General features: G+C 49.8%; 2 protein-coding genes across 8 annotated transcripts in view; one reads left to right on the forward strand and one right to left on the reverse strand.

The window, feature by feature from the left end:
• On the forward strand, positions 1-14,888 carry ABCD4 (ATP binding cassette subfamily D member 4). 6 transcript variants are annotated; one of them, XM_040065999.2, is made up of 19 exons: positions 5-47; positions 265-389; positions 507-634; positions 830-969; positions 4,038-4,154; positions 4,427-4,552; positions 5,416-5,466; positions 8,041-8,135; positions 9,071-9,192; positions 10,038-10,129; positions 10,306-10,395; positions 10,641-10,849; positions 11,135-11,226; positions 11,436-11,472; positions 12,572-12,621; positions 12,903-12,955; positions 13,303-13,379; positions 14,477-14,592; positions 14,750-14,888. In XM_040065999.2, the coding sequence occupies exons 1-19, from the start codon at positions 31-33 to the stop codon at positions 14,840-14,842; spliced, it is 1,830 nt and encodes a 609-aa protein (XP_039921933.1). In that variant the 5' UTR covers positions 5-30; the 3' UTR covers positions 14,843-14,888. The 6 variants fall into 6 exon arrangements, with proteins under 6 accessions (XP_039921930.1, XP_039921933.1, XP_039921932.1 ...); XM_040065996.2 differs by lacking the exon at positions 14,750-14,888 and having other exon boundaries at positions 1-47; positions 14,477-14,715; XM_040065998.2 differs by lacking the exon at positions 14,750-14,888 and having other exon boundaries at positions 10,644-10,849; positions 14,477-14,715.
• LOC120753621 (acetyl-coenzyme A synthetase 2-like, mitochondrial) overlaps positions 13,525-18,381 on the reverse strand; it is a 14,504-nt gene continuing 9,647 nt past the window's right edge. For both annotated transcript variants that reach the window (XM_040065993.2, XM_040065994.1), the window contains exons 10-15: positions 18,258-18,370; positions 17,649-17,775; positions 16,899-17,026; positions 16,607-16,670; positions 16,152-16,273; positions 13,525-16,063 (exon numbers count right to left, since the gene is read on the reverse strand). In XM_040065993.2, the coding sequence (XP_039921927.1) occupies positions 15,887-16,063; positions 16,152-16,273; positions 16,607-16,670; positions 16,899-17,026; positions 17,649-17,775; positions 18,258-18,370 (731 nt within the window). In that variant the 3' untranslated portion in view covers positions 13,525-15,886. The remainder of the gene's footprint in view (positions 16,064-16,151; positions 16,274-16,606; positions 16,671-16,898; positions 17,027-17,648; positions 17,776-18,257; positions 18,371-18,381) is intronic.

Below are 18,381 nucleotides of genomic sequence, written 5' to 3' on the forward strand. Positions count from 1 at the left end.
CGTACCGGCGGCCGCCCCCGGGCGGGGCTGATGCAGGGCGAGGAGAGGTGATGAGTATTCGAGTGAAGCGCCCGCGGGGCCGGGTCTGGCTTGGCTGGTTCGGTCCGGCGGGCGCCGATGGCGGGGGGCAGCGGCAGCGGCAGCGCGCGGGGCGCCGGTGCCGGCGGGCGGTGAGGACGGGCCGGGCCGGGCCCGGGCGTGGGGCAGGGGAGGTGCGGTGGACCCCCCGACCTCACTGCCGGGCCCCGTCTCCCTCCGTTGCAGGGCCGGCTCCCGGCTGGACGGGCTGTTCCTGCGGCGGTTCCTGCGGCTCCTGGCCGTGCTCTTTCCTGGGTGGCCCTCCCCGAGCGCCCTCATGTTCCTGACGCTGCTGGGTGTCGCCTTGCTGGGTGAGCCTGCGTGGTGGGGATGGGGGGCTGCACCCCACATCTGCTCCCCGTGGTCCCCCGCTTTGCCTTGTCACCGCAATCCATCAACTCCTTCCCCTGCTTGCCTTTCTCCTCCAGAGCAGCTGGTTATTTACCAGGTCGGTGTCATCCCCAGCCAGTACTATGAGGTCCTAGGGAACAAGAACTTCTCCGGATTCAAAACATTGACTGCCGTTGCCGTGACTCTGATCATTGTCAACTCCACGGTAAGACCAGAGTCTCACGTGTCTTGGGAGAGGAAGGGAAAGCTGCCCATGGCTCCTGGCATGATCCTGGTCACAAAGGATTCCAGTCTGCCCATGCCCTAGATCACTAGTACAAACTGATAATTTTTATTTAATTTTGAAAAAATGTTAGTTCTCACTTATTTCTCCCCATCCATCTCTTTGCCCTTGTTCCAGCTAAAAAGTTTCGACAAGTTTATCTGCAACATGATGTATGTGAACTGGAGGAAATCCCTCACTGAATACCTCCACAGCTGCTACTTCCAAGGCCAGGTCTACTACAGCCTGCACGTGCTGCGTGAGGACATCGATAACCCGTAGGCTGCCAGCAGCTTCTTTCAGTATCTTGCTTGGCTTCTCCTGGGCTGCTGCACACCTTTTCCTGACTTCTATTTGTCTCTGGGTAGGGGCTTGAGCCCTAGAAGCTGTTACCATTTAGGCACAAATCTAGGCTCCCTCTTCTACCTCAGTGGGAGGTGACTGCTGGTTGTGATGGTTTTAGGGGCGTGATGTTTCAATTGCAAGGAAAGTGGATGCCCATTGGAACAGGGATCTAGTGCTGCTGTAAATACACTGTCTGCAAACTCAGTCCTTGACACTGTGATGTTGCAAAGGGCCTGGCTGGAGTCAGCAGTGCCTCTCCTTTCCTTCATGCAGCTGATGCATTAAGACAGTCCCTGTTCTGTTTGAACTTCAAACACCAGAATCTGCAGCTGAGCACAGTTTACTTGTATTTTAATGGTTTGATAACCCATGGGAGCCACATTCAGGAAGGGCTTTGTTTTGCAGTGTATGAGGGCTGCATTTCCCTTTCCTGTTCCTGGGAAGGAAGTGTCAGTGGTGACCTGAAATATAAGAGGCGGAGCATTCAGTCTCTCCTTGTGGATCCCAGCTCCCACCCACACGAGGTCCCTTTCCAGTTTGCTTTGTGCTGCTTACTGCAGAGCTGTTGATCTACCTGGGCTGTGCAGCAAAGGTCGAATGCCCTTCCTCACAGCTGTGTGTGGACCTTGGCCTTCCAGCCTGTCCTCGCACACAGGGCACTGCTGTCCTAGTTGCACGCTGTGAAGAAAGAGCTAAAAATCCTGTGTTAGACATCATGTGAGAGGTCACAGAATCACACAATATTCTTAGTTGGAGTGGACCCACATGGGGGTTGAGTCCAACTCTTTAAGTGAATAGCCCATGCAGGGACTGAACCCATGTCATTATTAGCACCATGCTTTAACCAGCTGAGCTAATCTTAGAGTAGAATGTCCCTAATTATTCCCCCTCCAGAATTTAAGGTTATTCTTAAATAGTAGCTGAAAAACTAGATATAAAGGGGGAATGTTTTCCAAATGGTGTGTTGTTATATCATTGTTTTGAGACTCCCAAGTTCTCCTCTGCTCCAGTGGGCACCTCTGATCTAGTCACTGCACTGGTGCCGTTTCCCATGTTGATGGCAAGAGGAGACCATGCCCAGGGTCCTGGGGAAGAATTGCTGTCTTGCAGGGACTCATAACTTGCTAATAGTGGAAACTTCATGAGGCTGAAGCAGCTTCTGCACTTCTGCTGCCTGTTGCTACTGGCTGCCTCTCCTTGCTCCTTCATTGCAGAGCAGGATGGTTTTTTGTGGCTGCTGCAAGAAAACATGCTGGGTATCTAAGGGGGAGCAGCAAGCAAGGAGAGAGATCTCAGCTTGGGTCAAAGAGCTCTACATGTCTGGCAGTAGGTCATCATTATCAAGCTGATGCACTTCTGGGTTGCGGTTGGGTTTACTCCCACTATCATTAAATGTTCATTTCTGATAGTGTTTTGTAGTGGCACGGAGTTGCAAGGAGAGGTTAAAAAACCACTTCTGTCACCAGGGCATGCAGCGCTTCCCAGGCAGTGCAGTACGTTGAAGCCAGAGACTCCTGCATGCCTATCTTTGGGGGTGTGAGGGGAAGCACAGGAACAGAGGCCCCTCACCACATGATTATTCTGCTCAGGTTTATTTTTAACTAGGGAAAGTTTTTACATTGTGCAGTGAAATGTAGAAGACAACTGGGTCAGTCTGCCCTGCAGCAAAAGAGACAGCTCTCCTGACCTTTGCAGACCAAATGTGGAGTATGTCTCACTATACCTTGCTGTTGCTCCAACATTCAGTCTTACTGTTTAGGGTGGTTTTGGTACCACTGCAAAAATTCTCTTCATCTTGCAATTCCTTGATGAGAGGTTTTTTCCCTTGCACCAAACACTTAGAGAACAAACTAGAGCAACCAGAGACCTCCCATTATGCAGTGCAAATCAAACTGAGTGTTAAATGCATGGAGTCATCCCCTTCAAAGGAATGAAGAGTGAGTTCTGAGTGGCATACAAACATGTGCAGCACCTATCAGGGCATTTGAGTTGATGCTTTCATGTGTTTTCATTTCATGTTACTTAATAGCTTGTAAAAAACAATATCCTCCTATGAGACTATAACACAATTTAAGTTACCATTTTATGGGGATATTACAGTCGGAGGAAAAGGAAAAATTATGACTGTAAGGTCAGTCAGGGTGAAAGCTGGCCCAGAATTAAATCCATTGCTGTTCCAGAACTGCAAAAGTGTTAAAACATGAATGTCCTTGTGGTTATATCTTCACTGAGACTAACCAGGAGTCCATCCTTGCTCTTCATTCTGAACTCCAGCATTAAGTTATGGCCTTTCCACTGGAGCTTAGCACAGCTGGCTGAAGCCCTCATCCATGTGCTCTGGACAGATGAGGTGCTGGGGAGTAAATATACTGAAATTCTTCCTAGCTATCCCAAGTGCAACTTGGGGTAACTCTCAACCTGCTCAGCAGTGAGATAGATGGGACTTGAGGGTCAGCCACCCATGTGCCTGCTGCTAGTGAGGTGAGAAGTGTGTGCTGCTTCCTGCTCCTGGGAGGTGGGTGGGTGGAATCACTTCCCTTGCAGCAAAGGAACCAGAGGCACTCCATGCAGAGCCAAGGGATCAGCTTGGGTCTGATGGCATTTCAGCTCAGTACTGAAGGTTAGGGGCAGAATCAGTATTTTTTCATAGTATGGGGGTTGTTCCAGGAGAGGAGTAAAGGACGATGATGCAGAGACCTTCAGCACATGTGTTGAACAATATTGTTGAAAGTGGAACAAGCGATAAATACAAGGAACAGGGTGAAAGCAATGGCAGGAGTTGTTCTTTCTGGGTGCCATGAAGGCCTTTGGGTGGGTCCTGCTGGGCCATGAAAATGGTCTCCTGTGGTGGAGCTGCAGGTCCTTCCCAGGCAAGGTTGTTCACCTGCAGCCTGTCCTGTGTTCATGCAACAAAACAGCCTGGTTTGTGCCTTGTTAGGGCTTTAGTACTCGCTCTTGCTTCTGGGCTGTAATGGTGTCAATGGCTCTTTGTGTTGAGCAGGGACCAGCGCATCAGCCAGGATGTGGAGAGGTTCTGCAGGCAGCTCAGCTCCATGGCCAGCAAGCTTGTCATCTCACCCTTCACACTGGCCTACTACACATACCAGTGCTTTCACAGGTAAGGCTGTATCCTGGCCCTGCTTGCACACTTCTTTTCTGTGTTATTTTTTTGGAGTCTGCCACCCATATTACAACTCCCCAGATGGGGGAGTGGTCTCTACACTCCAAAGAGAACTCTGCCTTGGGGATGCTGGGATGTGCAGTGTTGGACCCCAAACTTCTGTGAAAGCCAAGAGAGGTGACAGCAGAGGGCTCTGATTGCTTGAGCCTAATGGTGCAGGAGTGTCCTTTTGTTTGGATTATTAGCTTACTTCTCTTTCTTCTCTGTAGCACAGGCTGGCTAGGCCCGGTGAGCATCTTCGGGTATTTTGTCATCGGGACGATGATTAACAAAGTGTTGATGAGCCCAATTGTGTCTAAACTTGTGCAGCAGGAAAAACTGGAAGGAGATTTCAGGTGAGTTCCAGCAGAGCTGAGCTGTGTTTTCACTACCCTTTGGCAGCTCCTATGAAAACTTCTTATTTGTCCCCATTCAGTGCTGTGTATGTAGTTAATTCTCTTGTCTGCGACATTCCCCACACTCAGAGAAGGCTACCTGTGCAATGGTGCCTTAAAGTTGGTGTACTGAGCCCCTGCCAACCATTCACAGCCTTGTGCTGTGGCAGACAATGCCTTTGGTTCAGTCTCACAGCTCAGTCTTCAGGCTGTTTGCCTGCTCATTGCTGGTGCTTCTGCTAGGGATGTGTTGAAGAAAACTGCACACGGAGCTTCCTTGGGTGCAGATGCGCATTCAGTGAACTGCATCTACTGACAGAAATCAGGTTTCTGCTTCACCACTGCCTTCACTGGGTCCCTAAAACAGCCCAGTCTTTCCATATGCTCTGTAACTCACCTCCTCCCCCTTGCTTGCAGGGTTGGCTGTGTGTGTGGCAGGGGCTTTGTAGCTTTCCCTGGGGCTCAAGGCATCCAGGGACAGCAGCATAAGCTGTTGTGCCACAGAGAGCCCAGCCCAGGGCAGTTGGCTGCAGTGATTTTGTATGGTAGAGATGCTGAACTAGCAGTAAACAGTGAGCCCAGGGGCTAAGAAGATGTGCACAGAGAGCAGGATATCAAACAAATACCTGAGCTGGCCCTGAATGATGGCAGCTCGTGTTAAGCGTTGGTCTCTGGTGCCTTTCTGAGCCTGTTGAGTATTTCTGTCAAGAGATGCCCTCAGATCACTGCTCTAACATGCAAGATAAATTTCCTCTAGGGATGGTTTTGGCTACTTAATTCACTGAGCATTTGTACACAATTATGATGGTTTTTTGGTTGTACAGGTTCAAGCACATGCAGATTCGTGTCAATGCAGAACCAGCTGCTTTCTACAGGTTAGTAGTGTTAATTTCTTTGTATCCTCAAAAGGTTTGTCCCAGTTCAGAGCATCCTTGTTGTGTTCACATATCCCAGCTGTTGCTGCAGCTTTCTATCCCTTCCATTGCAGCATCATACAGCCCTGACACTCTGTTCTTTGCATTCTGTGCATCATCTGCAGAAATAATCCACAACAACTGGAGACAACTGTCTTTCCTTTGCCTCCCTTCTGACATCGTCAGAGGCAGATATAGATTTGGTGCTGGCTTAGAGACCATTACTGATGTTTTGCCAGGTCCTTACCTGGAAGATTGCTCAAAGTCTTACTGCATCTGGTTCCGCTGAGGACTTGTTGCATGTTGCTTCTGGCCCCATCCTGCTGCTGCTTGCCTGCGTGTCTTCTGTGGGCGTGCTAGCTGCTACCTGGCTACCTCACCTCTGCTTTGCTCCTCTTGGTCAGTCTGTGCCCTGATCCTCCATGTGCTCTGCTGGTGCTCTGAACTGGCTCAAAGCCGTTACCCCTGAGCTGAGCACACAGTCAGGAGCCTGGCAGCACCTCCCCCATTTAGTGATGCCCTGCAGCCTGTTGAGCTGCTGCTTGGTTCACCAGGAAAAGAGGTATGAATTTGGTGTAGCTTGTGTTGGGGTGGCAGGAGGCCATTGTTTCTCTCTTGTCACGAGTCTTTGGCCTATATGTTGCAAAATCGCACTTCTTCCAGGAATTGTAGCACATGTTCTCGCTCCGGTCTTCCCTGCTCCTGATCTGTATTTGGCTCCTTCATGCTGTATTTGAGCAGGCATTTCAAGTGTTGTGGTGCTGTCCCCACAGTGGCTTGATTCAAAGTCACTGATTTCATAACAACTCATATTGACAGGAATGAAACTGATTTAAGTAACCAAAATCAATCTTGGTTTGCACTGACAAGCCTGAGTTATTTCTTTGTACTCTGATTGATTCCTACTGGTTGATGATAATTTTTTGGTAATGGAAAAGATACTGTAATTACATGCCCTTATTTAAGTACTTTCGGGGAAAGCAGTACTTTCCCTCACAATTTAGATTTTTTTTTATTTTATTACTAAGTAGAAAATGGAAAGTGGATTATTATACCAGAAAACAGAGTGTCTTAGTTTTCAGTACAGTGTTTTAGTAGAAAAGCTTCCTTTTGTGTGAAACTAGAACTTAGCTGAGTTGCACACAATCAGGCATTTTCATGTTATGCGTCATAATTAAAAATAAAGGAATTTTTTAATAGGTTGCATTCCTAGAATCCTGCAAGAGGAGGAGCATGTGGTGAGTGGCTGGTTTTGATTGCTCAACTTCTCTAGTTGGTGATCTTGTCTTCTTAAGACTGCATAAACATTGTCTCAGTAAAGGAAGAAACACAAGCAGAACATTGCCACCTTTTCACTTCTGTTACTAAACCTTTGGCAAACTTGCTTTAAAAGTGAAGTGAATGGGAGGAAAAGAGGAAACCAATACAGCAATCTGTCCTCATCTGCAATAGAATAATATTTCTAGAACAAAGGTCCCTGGTTCCTTTCTCACCTTTAACTCGTTGTGTCCAAGCCTTTCTCCTTTCCTAACACATGGAAAGCAAAGATCGCAGCTTGGTAGTGAGATGTATTATAAGGCAGTAAAGCCAAACTGAATTCTAACCAGGCTCATTTTTGAGAAAGAAGATGTATTTTTTTCTATGAACTGAGAATCTTTAGAAATGAGACCTCAAAAATCTTATTTTGGATGGTTTTGTGCTGCTTCTGGCCTTACCTTCTTGGGCCCTGTTGCACAGACCGTGGTGGGAGCATGGTTTGTGTACTGGGCACTGTTGGATGTCAGGGGCAATAGGTGCCATGGCAGGCGGGAGTCTGAAGTGAGATACGGAGCTCTCTCTGCATTTTGCCACCTGAGGGCAGCCCAGGCCTTGCAAAGCAGCAGCAGGAGCTGTCACAATTGCTTGAAGGAAGTGGTTTAGGAGATACCACCTTTCTCCTGGCTCAGCCTGGCCACCACCACAGTTAGTGGAGCATCACCACTAACTTGTGTGGTGGGTGACCTGATGGAGATAGCTCTGGGAAGGGGGGAATTATGGAGTTTGGGTACCCGTACCAGGGGTTGCACTGCTCAGGACTTGGCTTTGTCCTGTTCTTGTGGAGTAGGAAATGGGAAGAGGTGGGCTGAGGCTGCTGGCCATGAAGGCAATGCTATCACCCCCTGAACTCTCTTCTGCCCTCTCCTTTTTAGGTCCAGCTGTGTAGCAGTGACATCCCTCTTTTCCAACCAGGCTGTGTTTGGGAACTGTGTTCAACCTTGGGTGTACATTGCTTCAGGTTGGAGCCTTGCTGACAGTGTCTGGCCTGACTTTACCTCCTCCAGCTGCAGCCATGGGCTCTGGGAGAGATTGTAGGACTGCTTGCTTCAGCCAGGGTTTCTTGATGATACCCTTCAGGAAGGCAGTCCTGGCTGTTCAGTTCCTGGTCAATAAAGAGCTTTTTAGTTGGAGGCAGAGGTTCCAGGCCCATGCAAAGCTTCAGTTTTAAAGCCCATGATCCTAGGATGTCTGTGGCATGTTGCAGTCTTATTTTTACAGGGCTGGGCGAGTGGAGCACATGCGCACAGACCGGAGGCTGCAGAGGCTGCTGGAGACCCAGCGGGAGCTGATCGGCAAGGAGCTGTGGCTGTACAGTGAGTGGGCAGACTGGGGGTGAAGTGGGATGTGTGGTAACTCCATTGTGGTGGCCCACACGCTGGGAAACTCTACTGGCAGAGCAATTGGGTGGGTGCTGTGTTTTCTTCTGCCTCTTGCTGGTCTGTGAAAGCCATGAGGGTGAACAGAGGGTGCCTCCTGCAGTGCTAAATGGGAATCCTTTTGTGTAAAAGCCTCATAAAGAGGCAAAATTGTGAAGGACGAAGAATCTGGCGTTTTGTGGGGCAGGTGTTCACATGCCAAGAAAAGAAGGAAGGGCTTGAGCTTTGGGGACTGTGTATGTAGTTGGGAGCTGTGGAAACTTCTTTTCTATAGAGCCTGACCCTTAAGCATAGTTGTCCCCTGAAAATATTCCTTCTCCCTTTTTCACTGAGTCCAGCGTTTTTTTTTTTTAAATGACCCCTATAAAGACAGCTCTTCCTGATCTCGGCAGCACAGTGATTTTGAGCAGCGTAATGGAGGGAAAACCCTGAACAGAAGTGTCTGTGGGAATTTGGGATCTTAAGTCTTTCTGTTGTGTGCTCCCAAGACACACTTCATGGCAAACTATCTCACCCCCAGAGCTTGTTTTTTGCCCTTCCTTCCCATTTACTGTGAATCAATCAGGCCCCCAAAGCACAGCAACGAGTAGGCAAAGTGGCTTTTGCCCCATAGTAGTCCCTGAGCTGTGTGTCTGGATGATGATTCTCTGCTCAGGGGTCTACCCCAAAGTGCTCTTTGCTTGGCAAATGGATTTTCACACTGATGCTTGTGCTATCCTGCAAAATGGGTTTTTCTGCTCTAGTTCATCATAAAGGGCCGAGGCAAGAACATGGCTCTTCCTCTGACTAGGCTCAGGGTCAGCACTTGGGCCTGGCTAGGACCGAGGTTTCTACTTTAACTCACTCTCTTCTTTCAATGTGCTTGTGCCCAGTTGGGATCAACACCTTTGATTATCTGGGCAGCATCCTGAGCTACGTGGTCATTGCCATTCCCATCTTTTCTGGGGTCTACGGTGACCTGAGTCCAACAGAGCTCAGTGCCCTTGTCAGCAAGGTGAGCTAAGGGTAATCTCTGTGACCCCATTGGGAAGGGTGAGCATGCACTGAGGATGGAGATTTCACATGGTGCTGGTGGCCCTGGGGCTAGATAACCTGCAGCACTTGATCTTCAGGTTAGACTGTCCCTACTCACAGTGTCATGGAAATTTGTAGCCAGCTGATATGTGATTAACTTGGGGGTGAGAACTGCCAAGGACACATTTACGTAAGTGTTTCCTAGCTCAGGCCTCCGTGTCTAAAAAAAAACACACAGGAGGTCAGAAAGTCTCTGGTATTCAGCAGTGCAGGTGGGGGTGGGGTCTGTGCAGTGCTGTGGATCTGGGTTGTGCCCTGGGCTACTGCCTGTGGTGAGCCTGGCCACCAGTGAGGCTGAGCTGGCTTGCATTCACCTTCTTGACCTGACATGTTACCAGATACTCCAAACTGGCTTGTGATAGAGAATGCAGAGCTAAAAATAACTAAGTGGGCACTGCGGACTGAGACACCCTGCTCTGAGCCATATATGGTGGTGAGGCAGGGTTGGTGGCATGGATCTGTGTGACTTGGGAAAGCACACTGGGCCCCTAGGCTGGCCATCAGGCACTCTGCAAACACCATCCCTGGGTGACAGGACGTGTCTACCTGGCAAAAACTGCTGTACTGAGCAGGGAAGCCCTGCTTCAAATGTGGTCATCTTCACTCCTTCACCGTGGGTGACTTCACCACCCCTCATTCATCTTGCTGAGACAGCTGATGTGGCCAAATGTGTGGACTCCTTGGCCGCCTCCTTGCAGTCATGGAATAAGGGTCAGGGCCCCAGCTCAGCACTGACCCTTACTCTGGCATGTGATTTCTCCCCAGAATGCCTTTGTTTCCATCTACCTCATTGGCTGCTTCAGCCAGCTCATAGATCTCTGCAGCACTGTGACCGATGTAGCTGGCTACACACACAGGTGAGCTTATCTGTGGGCACATCTCTGGAGGAAAGGGCAGTGCAGGACAAGACTGCCCAGGTCTGTGCTAAAAAGAAAAGAAACAGTTGCTTGTGTGCAAGCATGGGCAAGTTTGGATATTGTGAGGAGACTGCTGGAATTGTCCCTGGCATTCATGCAACCTCCTATGTGTGAAGGATTGGTGAACTGCAGGAGACCTTGCTGAGCCTTGGCAGAAAAAAGAACGGTAACTACTCAGAAGCCAAAACCAGCTGGGATTTGGATGGGTGAGTCGCCTCTCAGCAACTGGCTGGCTTGCAGCTTATGTCCCAGCACATGGGGTTGCCATGGGATGGAGGTGGCCCTTGGTGTCACAATCTGTTGCATGCATTTGGTTGGAGCAGGCAATGCTCGCTGTCATTCCCAGGGTGTGTGGGGCACAGATGCACAGGAGGTCAAAGGTGTCTGATCTTTGCTAGTCTCGGCATGGTCACTTACCCCTGGATCTCTTGTTGTCTTGGTGGTGGCCCAGCAGCCATTCTGGGGAGGACCCAGTGCCAAGGGACACAGCTTTCCTTCTGGAGCAAGTGACACTCTCAGTACCATCCTCTGGCAAGCTGCTTATCAAGGACTTGAGCCTCAGGATCTCACAAGGAAACAGTGTGATGATTGTGGGAAACACTGGTACAGGGAAGACATCTCTCTTGAGGGTCCTTGGAGGACTCTGGGAGAGCACGCGGGGTAAGGACTGCTACTTGACTCAGCCTTCTCTTTCTCAACCACAGCTACCCTGAGTTTGGAAGGTGAGAGTGTGGCAGTTTGTGAGGCCAGTGCCACCATGTGATGGTGAATGTGTCACTGATTTGAGCCACCCATCTCTATCACTGTATTTGGCTCTCACTGCTTTGTTCTGTGTTGCAAACACACTTTTGTGAGGACTTGTTGGCTACTTCATGGGACAGTACTAGGTGGGGCAGTGGGGAGTTGCTGCCTGGTACTGCAGGTGTGATGGGTGTCTCTGTGCAGGGAGCATCAGGATGCTGACCTGCTTTGGCCCCCGAGGAGTGGTGTTCCTACCGCAGCGGCCCTTCTTCACTGATGGAAGCCTGCGTGAGCAGGTGAGCCCAGGGTCTGTCTTTGCTCTGGCCTCAGCTCTGCTCCCACCTGTGCTCATGCCCTGCAAACCCATGGGGTGCAGAGAGGCCTGCAAGAGGGAGGATGTCTGTGGCTGCTCCTTCCCTTGTGCCCTGTAGAGTTCCTGCTGTTGCATCTCTGATGGACAGTGTTCAGCTCCCTCTGACATGGTTTCTTTTGCTCTGTTGAACAGGTGATCTATCCCCTGAAGGAGATCTATCCACTTTCAGGTTTGTGGAAATCTGTTAGAGCAATTAATCAATGCTGTGGTATTGCCTCACTGTCCTGTACCCAGTGCAGCTTCTTCCCTGCTGTAACCATCAGGAACACTCATCCATTTTGCTTTTGTTGCTCTGGTGTTCCCTAGCGGATCAGTGTGTGTAGAGGTCAATTCTGTGTCCCTCTCATTTTGTGAGGGAGCAGACTCACTTGATTAGAACTTGCTGTTATAGTACAAGGAGAACAAGCTGGCCATGCTCTTCCTGCTGCGCTAGACATGATATATGTTGCTGTTGGGATACATCTGATTTATTTGGTACAGCCTTTCAGCAGCCATGTTTGCCTTCATCTCATTTTCCATCCACCTCCATCTTTTACTGTTCCACTTTTTCAAAATTATGTCCCAGGTCAGAATATATGGATCCTTTCTCTCCCCTGCCCTCTTCCAAAGCCAGACCACTTGTGGTCTGCTGTAGCTTGGAGATGTCCAGCACTGTTACCTGCTGCTTTCAAACCCTTGGTAGTCACAATTTTGCTGAGAGTTAACTACAGCCATCAGCTACTGTTGTGGCTCTCCGGCAGCTTCAGAGAGGCCTATGGCAGATGCACAGCCTTTTATTCAACTTCCATAGATGCTGTCTGTACCAGCTCAAGTGTATGTTCTGCTCCACAGCTGACCTACCCTGAGGTATTTCTCTCCCCACATAGGGTCCTTTTGCTGACTCTTACCTGAACCCCATTCCCATGACTCCACCACTTGCAGTGTGCATTCTCAGCTCTATGAGAGCAACTGGGCAGGCGTTGGTAGTTGAAGCCTAGATCCTTGTATTCTGGCTGTGGCCATGAACTGAGGCAAATCTCAGGTGTATCTGTGGAGCCCAGCTACCTCCTGGTATGCTGTTCACAGGCATGGTCAACATTTTTAAGGAAGGTCAGTCTTTGGGGCTATCTCTGCCTAAGCTCAGGATCTGGTGTAACTAAGTGGCCAGGTCCACTGCATTGAGCCTAAGGAGACACTCCAGTTCTTCCCTTCTGCCCCACCAACTCCTTCATTCAGCAGTGGCCTCAGCACATACTGCCTCTGCTTATGCTGTGTGACTTTCTCCCTAGGGTCTGCAGATGATGAGAGGATTGTGCGATTCCTGGAGCTGGCTGGGCTGGTGAGTCACTGGTAGCACTGCTGCCTTCTTTCCTGGTGCCACCAGTGAGGGAAGAAAGGATGATTTTTTGTGGCATCACAGCATGATTGTGTACTGAACTTATGTGGGGACATTGTCTGTACCTGGGATACAACTGTCTGTGGGACAGAAAGAGGAAAGATATGGTACAATTTCAGCTCAAGTGGGGAAAGGGAGACTGGTAAGAAGCAGGTGGTTATGCTTAGGGCCACAAGCTGACAGGGTTGGGGACTGTGTTCACAAGTCTTCTGTGTTCTCTGTAGACTGATTTGCTGGCAAGGGCTGGAGGACTGGATGAACAGGTGGACTGGAACTGGTAAGGGAGCTCACTGTGTATTTGGGTGATTTCTGAGTGGGGAACAGTTCTAAGCAGATGCACATTGCTGCTGGATTTATCGGTGTCTATCTGTGTTCTGTGAGATGTGGACAGTATACAGGAGCAAGGCCTTCATGCCACAAGCATGTTTGCCAACAGTCACCAGCTGTGATGTTCTGCAGGCAGCTGACTGTATACAGGGGTGCAGAGCCAGTCCCAGCATGGAGGGGGGCACAAGGGATACACAGGGACAGTTGTTTGCTGGTCTCCAATGTCAGAAGCCATGAGATTTTCAGCAAATGAGCTCCATTTCTTGAGGAAGGTGTTGAATCTCAACCCTGCTGCAGGTATGACATCCTGTCCCCAGGGGAGATGCAGAGGCTCTCATTTGCACGGCTCTTCTACCTCCAGCCAAAATATGCAGGTGAGTGACTGACTACAAAAGAGGGGAGAAAAAAAGATAAGGCCTTTGGTGTATAGAGAAGCTGGAACAGAGACAGCTTATGAAATCCTTTTAGTGTTAGGAACGTTTTGTCTTGGCCATTATTTTAGCAGCATAGCACACAGGATTCATTTGTGAAACGTGAAAACGTTTCATTATTTGTGTGGAGGGTGGTATATCAAGAGGCTGTACATAAGGCATTTTCTTCTTGGGGAACTGATGATTAATGTTCATGGTCCATGTCCAATGGCACCAGAAGAACTCTGTCAGCCTGCTCACCAGTTGCCATTTAAAGAAGTGCATGTGTTAGGGAATGTGGCAGCAGCTGTCATATCTGAAGCTCATGAATGGCCGTATCGTTTTGGGACAATATGGAAGGTTTAGCCCTGATGTAGCAAAAGAAGCAAAAATGTAGCAAAAGAATTCCTTAGGCTCTGCTGGGGGCTTGAGCTGTTGGAGGACTTGCCATGAAAGCCAGGTTGGAGGTGGGTGAACAGAGCCAGTTTTGGTAGCAGGTAGCTACATGTAAGTACCTCTCTTTCACCTGAAGCCTGTGGCACAGCTCAGTGATGTCTGGGCAGATGGAACCTGTGGATTGCAAACTAAAAGCTGTAGAGATTATTTGAATTTATTTGCTCCAGGTCTGTAGTATTTACCCTTAATAGTCAGGAAGGTGCCACAGGCCATCCTACATGCTCCATGTAGAGTCTGTGCTGGAAGAGTACACTGACTTGTTGTTCAGCCTGGTACTCTGGCATGTGGTCTGCCTGGAGAAGGTCATGTCTTGGCTTTTGCCATGATGAGGATGAGGCAGTGGCTGGCAGCTGTTGAGGGAGGAGTGAGGTGAACGGTGTGGTTTGGATGGATTCAAGTAGTTGAGGGGAAGGACAGCTTTCCTAGTTGCCTGACACCAGTTATGCCAGAGGAATACCAGAGTCTTTAGGTTTCTCCTCACTTGCCTTCTGCAGATGCTCTTGGTGAACTCCAGTTAATATGTGAAATGCTCTTGGGAGTTGCTGCTCTTGCCTGCAGATGTCTGGTTGGGAGAGGATTTGTGGGGCTTATGACTTCTGTTTCAGTGTTAGATGAAGCCACCAGCGCCTTGACAGAAGAGGTGGAACATGAACTGTACCGTGTGTGCCTTCAGCTGGGGATGACACTGATCAGTGTGGGACACAGACCCAGCCTGGAAAAGGTGAGACAGGGAGGCAGTGTTCCATGCCTCCCTCGTGCTGGTGAAGTAGAGCGGGTCTCTGGCGAGCAGAGGGGCGTGACTAAGGCTGGAGGACCTCACTGTGGGTGGACCATGCCCTTGTAGAGACATGCCTCAATGTTGTGCTATTGAATTGCAGTTCCACAGCTGGATTTTGAAGCTTCATGGGGAGGGAAGATGGGAGCTTACTCGATGTGAGAAGAAGCGACTCCCCTCTGAGGAAGAACACTGAAAAGCATGCCCTTGTTTGGCCAGCCATAGAACCTATACACGTGTGGAAGAGCTCTCAATAGCAGACATGGAGCTGCCAAGCTAGCAGCTGTGTCAAACAGTGCAAGACCAGTTCTGGATTTTGCCGATAGACACAGAGTATGTCTGAACTCATGGTGTGGAGTTCTGCTAAGAGCAGATACAACTATGCCATCCTTCTCCCAGCCTCCTTCTGCCTCCCTGGCTCTCATGGGAGACAGGAGCTGAGCTGCTAGGCCTCCATGAGAGAAGATGCTGCCTTGTGGGTCTTGTAGAAACAATATCCCCTCTTTGTCTGGGATACATTGGTGTGAGGCTAGAATGCAGCCTTCTTTTTTGCCCTCTGCCTTGATAGGAGCTCTGTCTTTGATACACAGCTCTGCAGAAGCTTTATGTACCTCGTGGCTCTGTTGAGAATTGTGTTTTCCAGCAGGAGGCAAGGGGAGGAGAATGCTAGCACAGAGAAGGGGCATGTCTCTGCTCTCCTCACATGGCTACAGGTGAAAGGAACATTTTTGTATTAAAATCTGTGGCCAGTTTTCAAACTTTTTATGGAGAAAAGTCAATATTTGTTAACCGAACTGTTGTGTGTTTTCTTTCTGGGGTTTGCTTTGCAGGAGATCTTTGTATGTTAGCAATGGTCCTGGACAAGACTATTGCTAAAGAGCAGAGCAGAGGTAGGAGTAGGATCCCTGTCCAGGGCTGGACATCCTGCCTGCTGCTACCTCTGCAGCTACTGCAAGGCACAAGGAATCTCAAGGAGGGCCTTTTGCTCTCTGCTTTCATGGAATGAAACAGCTTGTCTCCCTTCCCCTTACTCTTCTGCCTATGATGAATCATGTTCTTTCCTCTGTCTACACGGGTGTATGGAAACAGGTTTTGAGGGTCTCTTGTGGAGAGGTCACTCCAAGACTGCAGTGGAGGTATGATCTGAGAACTTACTGGCCACCACTTGCTTAGTGGCTTTTCTGGATGGTTCCCTGGTTTTGCAGTGAAGGAGGAGGTGGTGGCTGCTGACAGAGCCAAGCTAGTGGCGCTTCTGCTGCTCCACAAGGTGCTTGTGTCCCTCTATGATCTGCTGCACAGCCTCATGGTCGTCCAGGGTAGTTAGGTCCCCAAGCTCACTGGCCTTGTCCTCCACAATTTTCCGTAGCACCCGACGCATAATCTTACCCGAGCGTGTCTTGGGTAGCCGGTGTGTGACCTATGACGGGGAGGAACAGAGTCAAGGCTGGGGGAAAGAGCTCAGCCAATCTGCCAGTGTGGCTGTTGGACCAGTTTGCTTGTGTTACCTGAACGTAATCTGGAGCTGCGTACTTAGCAATCTTCTTTGAGATGAGCTCCTGTAGCTCGGCAGCAAGAGTCTCCTGTGTGTAGCCACTGTCTTTCTTCAGCACAACAAACACATAGGCTCCTGGCAGGAGGACCACCAGGTTACTGAGCACAGTGCAGACCCTGCCCCTGAGACCCTGCCTGGACCTAGTGCCAGGAGAATCCCTCTCTGCTGGTAGCCTCAGGGGGTTCTCTGTAACCAAAACTGCATGCTTTTGGCCACAGAGAAGCACTGCTGCTGCCACCTTATGCAAAGCTTAGCTGGTCTGTGGTGCAGGTGCAGGTTGTGATGGCTGTGCTGAGATCCCCACTAACATGCAGCATGGTGTGGACACAGCACTGCTACCAGTGCCACTTCCCACTGCAGTGCCATAGCCCCAGGAGATGTTTCAGGGCAGGAAATAAAGCATCTTACCTTCTCCCTTGATCTCATGTGGGTAGCCAATGACAGCAGACTCTGCCACTGCCACATGGTGAGTCTGGAAGAGAACAGGGCAGGGATTTGACTCAGTACTTTTGGCAGGCTGGCTGCCCTGACCTGACTTGGCTGCTGCAGCCCACAATAATGCAGAGAGATAAGGAAGGGCCTCAGATGGCCTCTGCCCTTTTTCCTTCCTGTCTCAGTAGGTCTGCAAGCACTGGTATTTTCCTCCTGCCCCTGACTGCTTTAGTTTGGATGGTTTTTACCTCCCACCCACATCTCTTACCACAATGTCTTCCACCTCTGCAGTGCCCAGTCGGTGTCCACTGATGTTAATGATGTCGTCCAGCCGTCCTGTTAGCTGGTAGTAGCCCTCACTGGTACGATACACACCATCCCCAGTGAAGAAAAATCCTGCAGTAGCCAGAACCATGCCATAGTCACTTGTTGGAGGGAGCACGTGAGCTGCTCAGCAGCCAGACTTTCACATTTCCCCTCCTCCTTGCTGTTGGCTTCAGGGCCCATGTGCTCTGCTTCTTCCTCAGCTGCTCAGGGTCAATGTGCCTACATTCCTTTTTAGTATGCTCCTGCCCTCATTCTGCAGGGTGCTGGCTAATTCTGTGCTTGTCTCATCACCATGTGCTGGGAGCACTTTGCTCCAGTGCAGGTGCCTGTGATCTTGCTGCTTCTCTTCACATTACATCAAGACACACACAGTCTTGGGCTTGCTCAGTGCCTCTGGGTAAGTCACAGAGGCTCACAGGGTTCCAAGAGATGCAGCAAGAGGTCTGTGCTCAAGAGTACTAGGGGCAGAAGGACAAATCCACTTAATGTGTGATCCAGTTGGGAAGGTTGGTGAGAGGCAGTCCTGTGATAGACCTGGGGAGATGAAAGGCCTTAGGACTGTGGAGGGCCTCTGGAAGAACAAAGGATCAGTACCAGCTCTCCTGAGTCCTGCCTCCATACAGAAAGCCAGCAAGCAGACCTAACCATACCCAACCAAATGTGTGCAAGTGTCCTGCCACGTTTTCCTTACCTGGATAACGAGTCAGGTAAGTTTCCAGAAATCTCTTGTGGTCGTTGTAAATGGTTCGTGCCATACCGGGCCAGGCTTGTGAGATGCAAAGAGCTCCAGAGACATCATTTTCCAGAAGGACATTTCCCTGTAAAAAAGTTACCTTTTAGTAACCATGGCTGAAGGTACTTGGGATGTTTAGCTACTGCCTTTTTAATAACCCTGTGATGGAATTGTCAGGGGGGGCAGTGAGGAGGGTCCTGTGTGCCTCACTTCAGCAGGACAGGCTTATTCTCCCAGGCATATATCTGCAACAAACTGCCTCCCATGGTGGGATGCAAGGCCTGGCTGTCCCTGCCCAGCCATGTCCTTCCTGGAAAGATGTGCCAGGGAGCTCAAACACAGCCTCTCCTGTCAGGACAGTGCAAGCTAGACAACAACTGAACTTCTGCACTGGCTGGAAGAACAGCTTCCCTGTTTGTTCCTTTCCAGCAAGGAATGTTGCTGTCTAGCAGAGATGAGCAGGAAAGACATGCTTACAGATTTCCACTCCCATCAGCAAGTACACACTGCAGGTACCTGGGGATAGGAGTCTGAGCCAGAGTCTGGGACTGCAGGTTATAAATGTACCTTGGCATCCAAGAGGGAGGGGCTGATCCCAAAAAAGGGTCTCATAGCCATGCCTGGAAGGATTTCAGCCCCAGGATTAGAAGGACGGGGTGAGATACAGATGCCTCCTGTTTCTGAAGGAAAA

This window comes from Hirundo rustica, chromosome 6 (genome assembly GCF_015227805.2).
Source record: "Hirundo rustica isolate bHirRus1 chromosome 6, bHirRus1.pri.v3, whole genome shotgun sequence".
Taxonomy (NCBI): domain Eukaryota; kingdom Metazoa; phylum Chordata; class Aves; order Passeriformes; family Hirundinidae; genus Hirundo; species Hirundo rustica.

Coding starts and splice junctions, on each gene's coding strand:
- ABCD4 (XM_040065996.2), top strand. Junction 970..4,037: donor CGTGAGGACATCGATAACCC/GTAGGCTGCCAG, acceptor TGTGTTGAGCAG/GGACCAGCGCATCAGCCAGG. Junction 5,467..8,040: donor GAACCAGCTGCTTTCTACAG/GTTAGTAGTGTT, acceptor TTATTTTTACAG/GGCTGGGCGAGTGGAGCACA.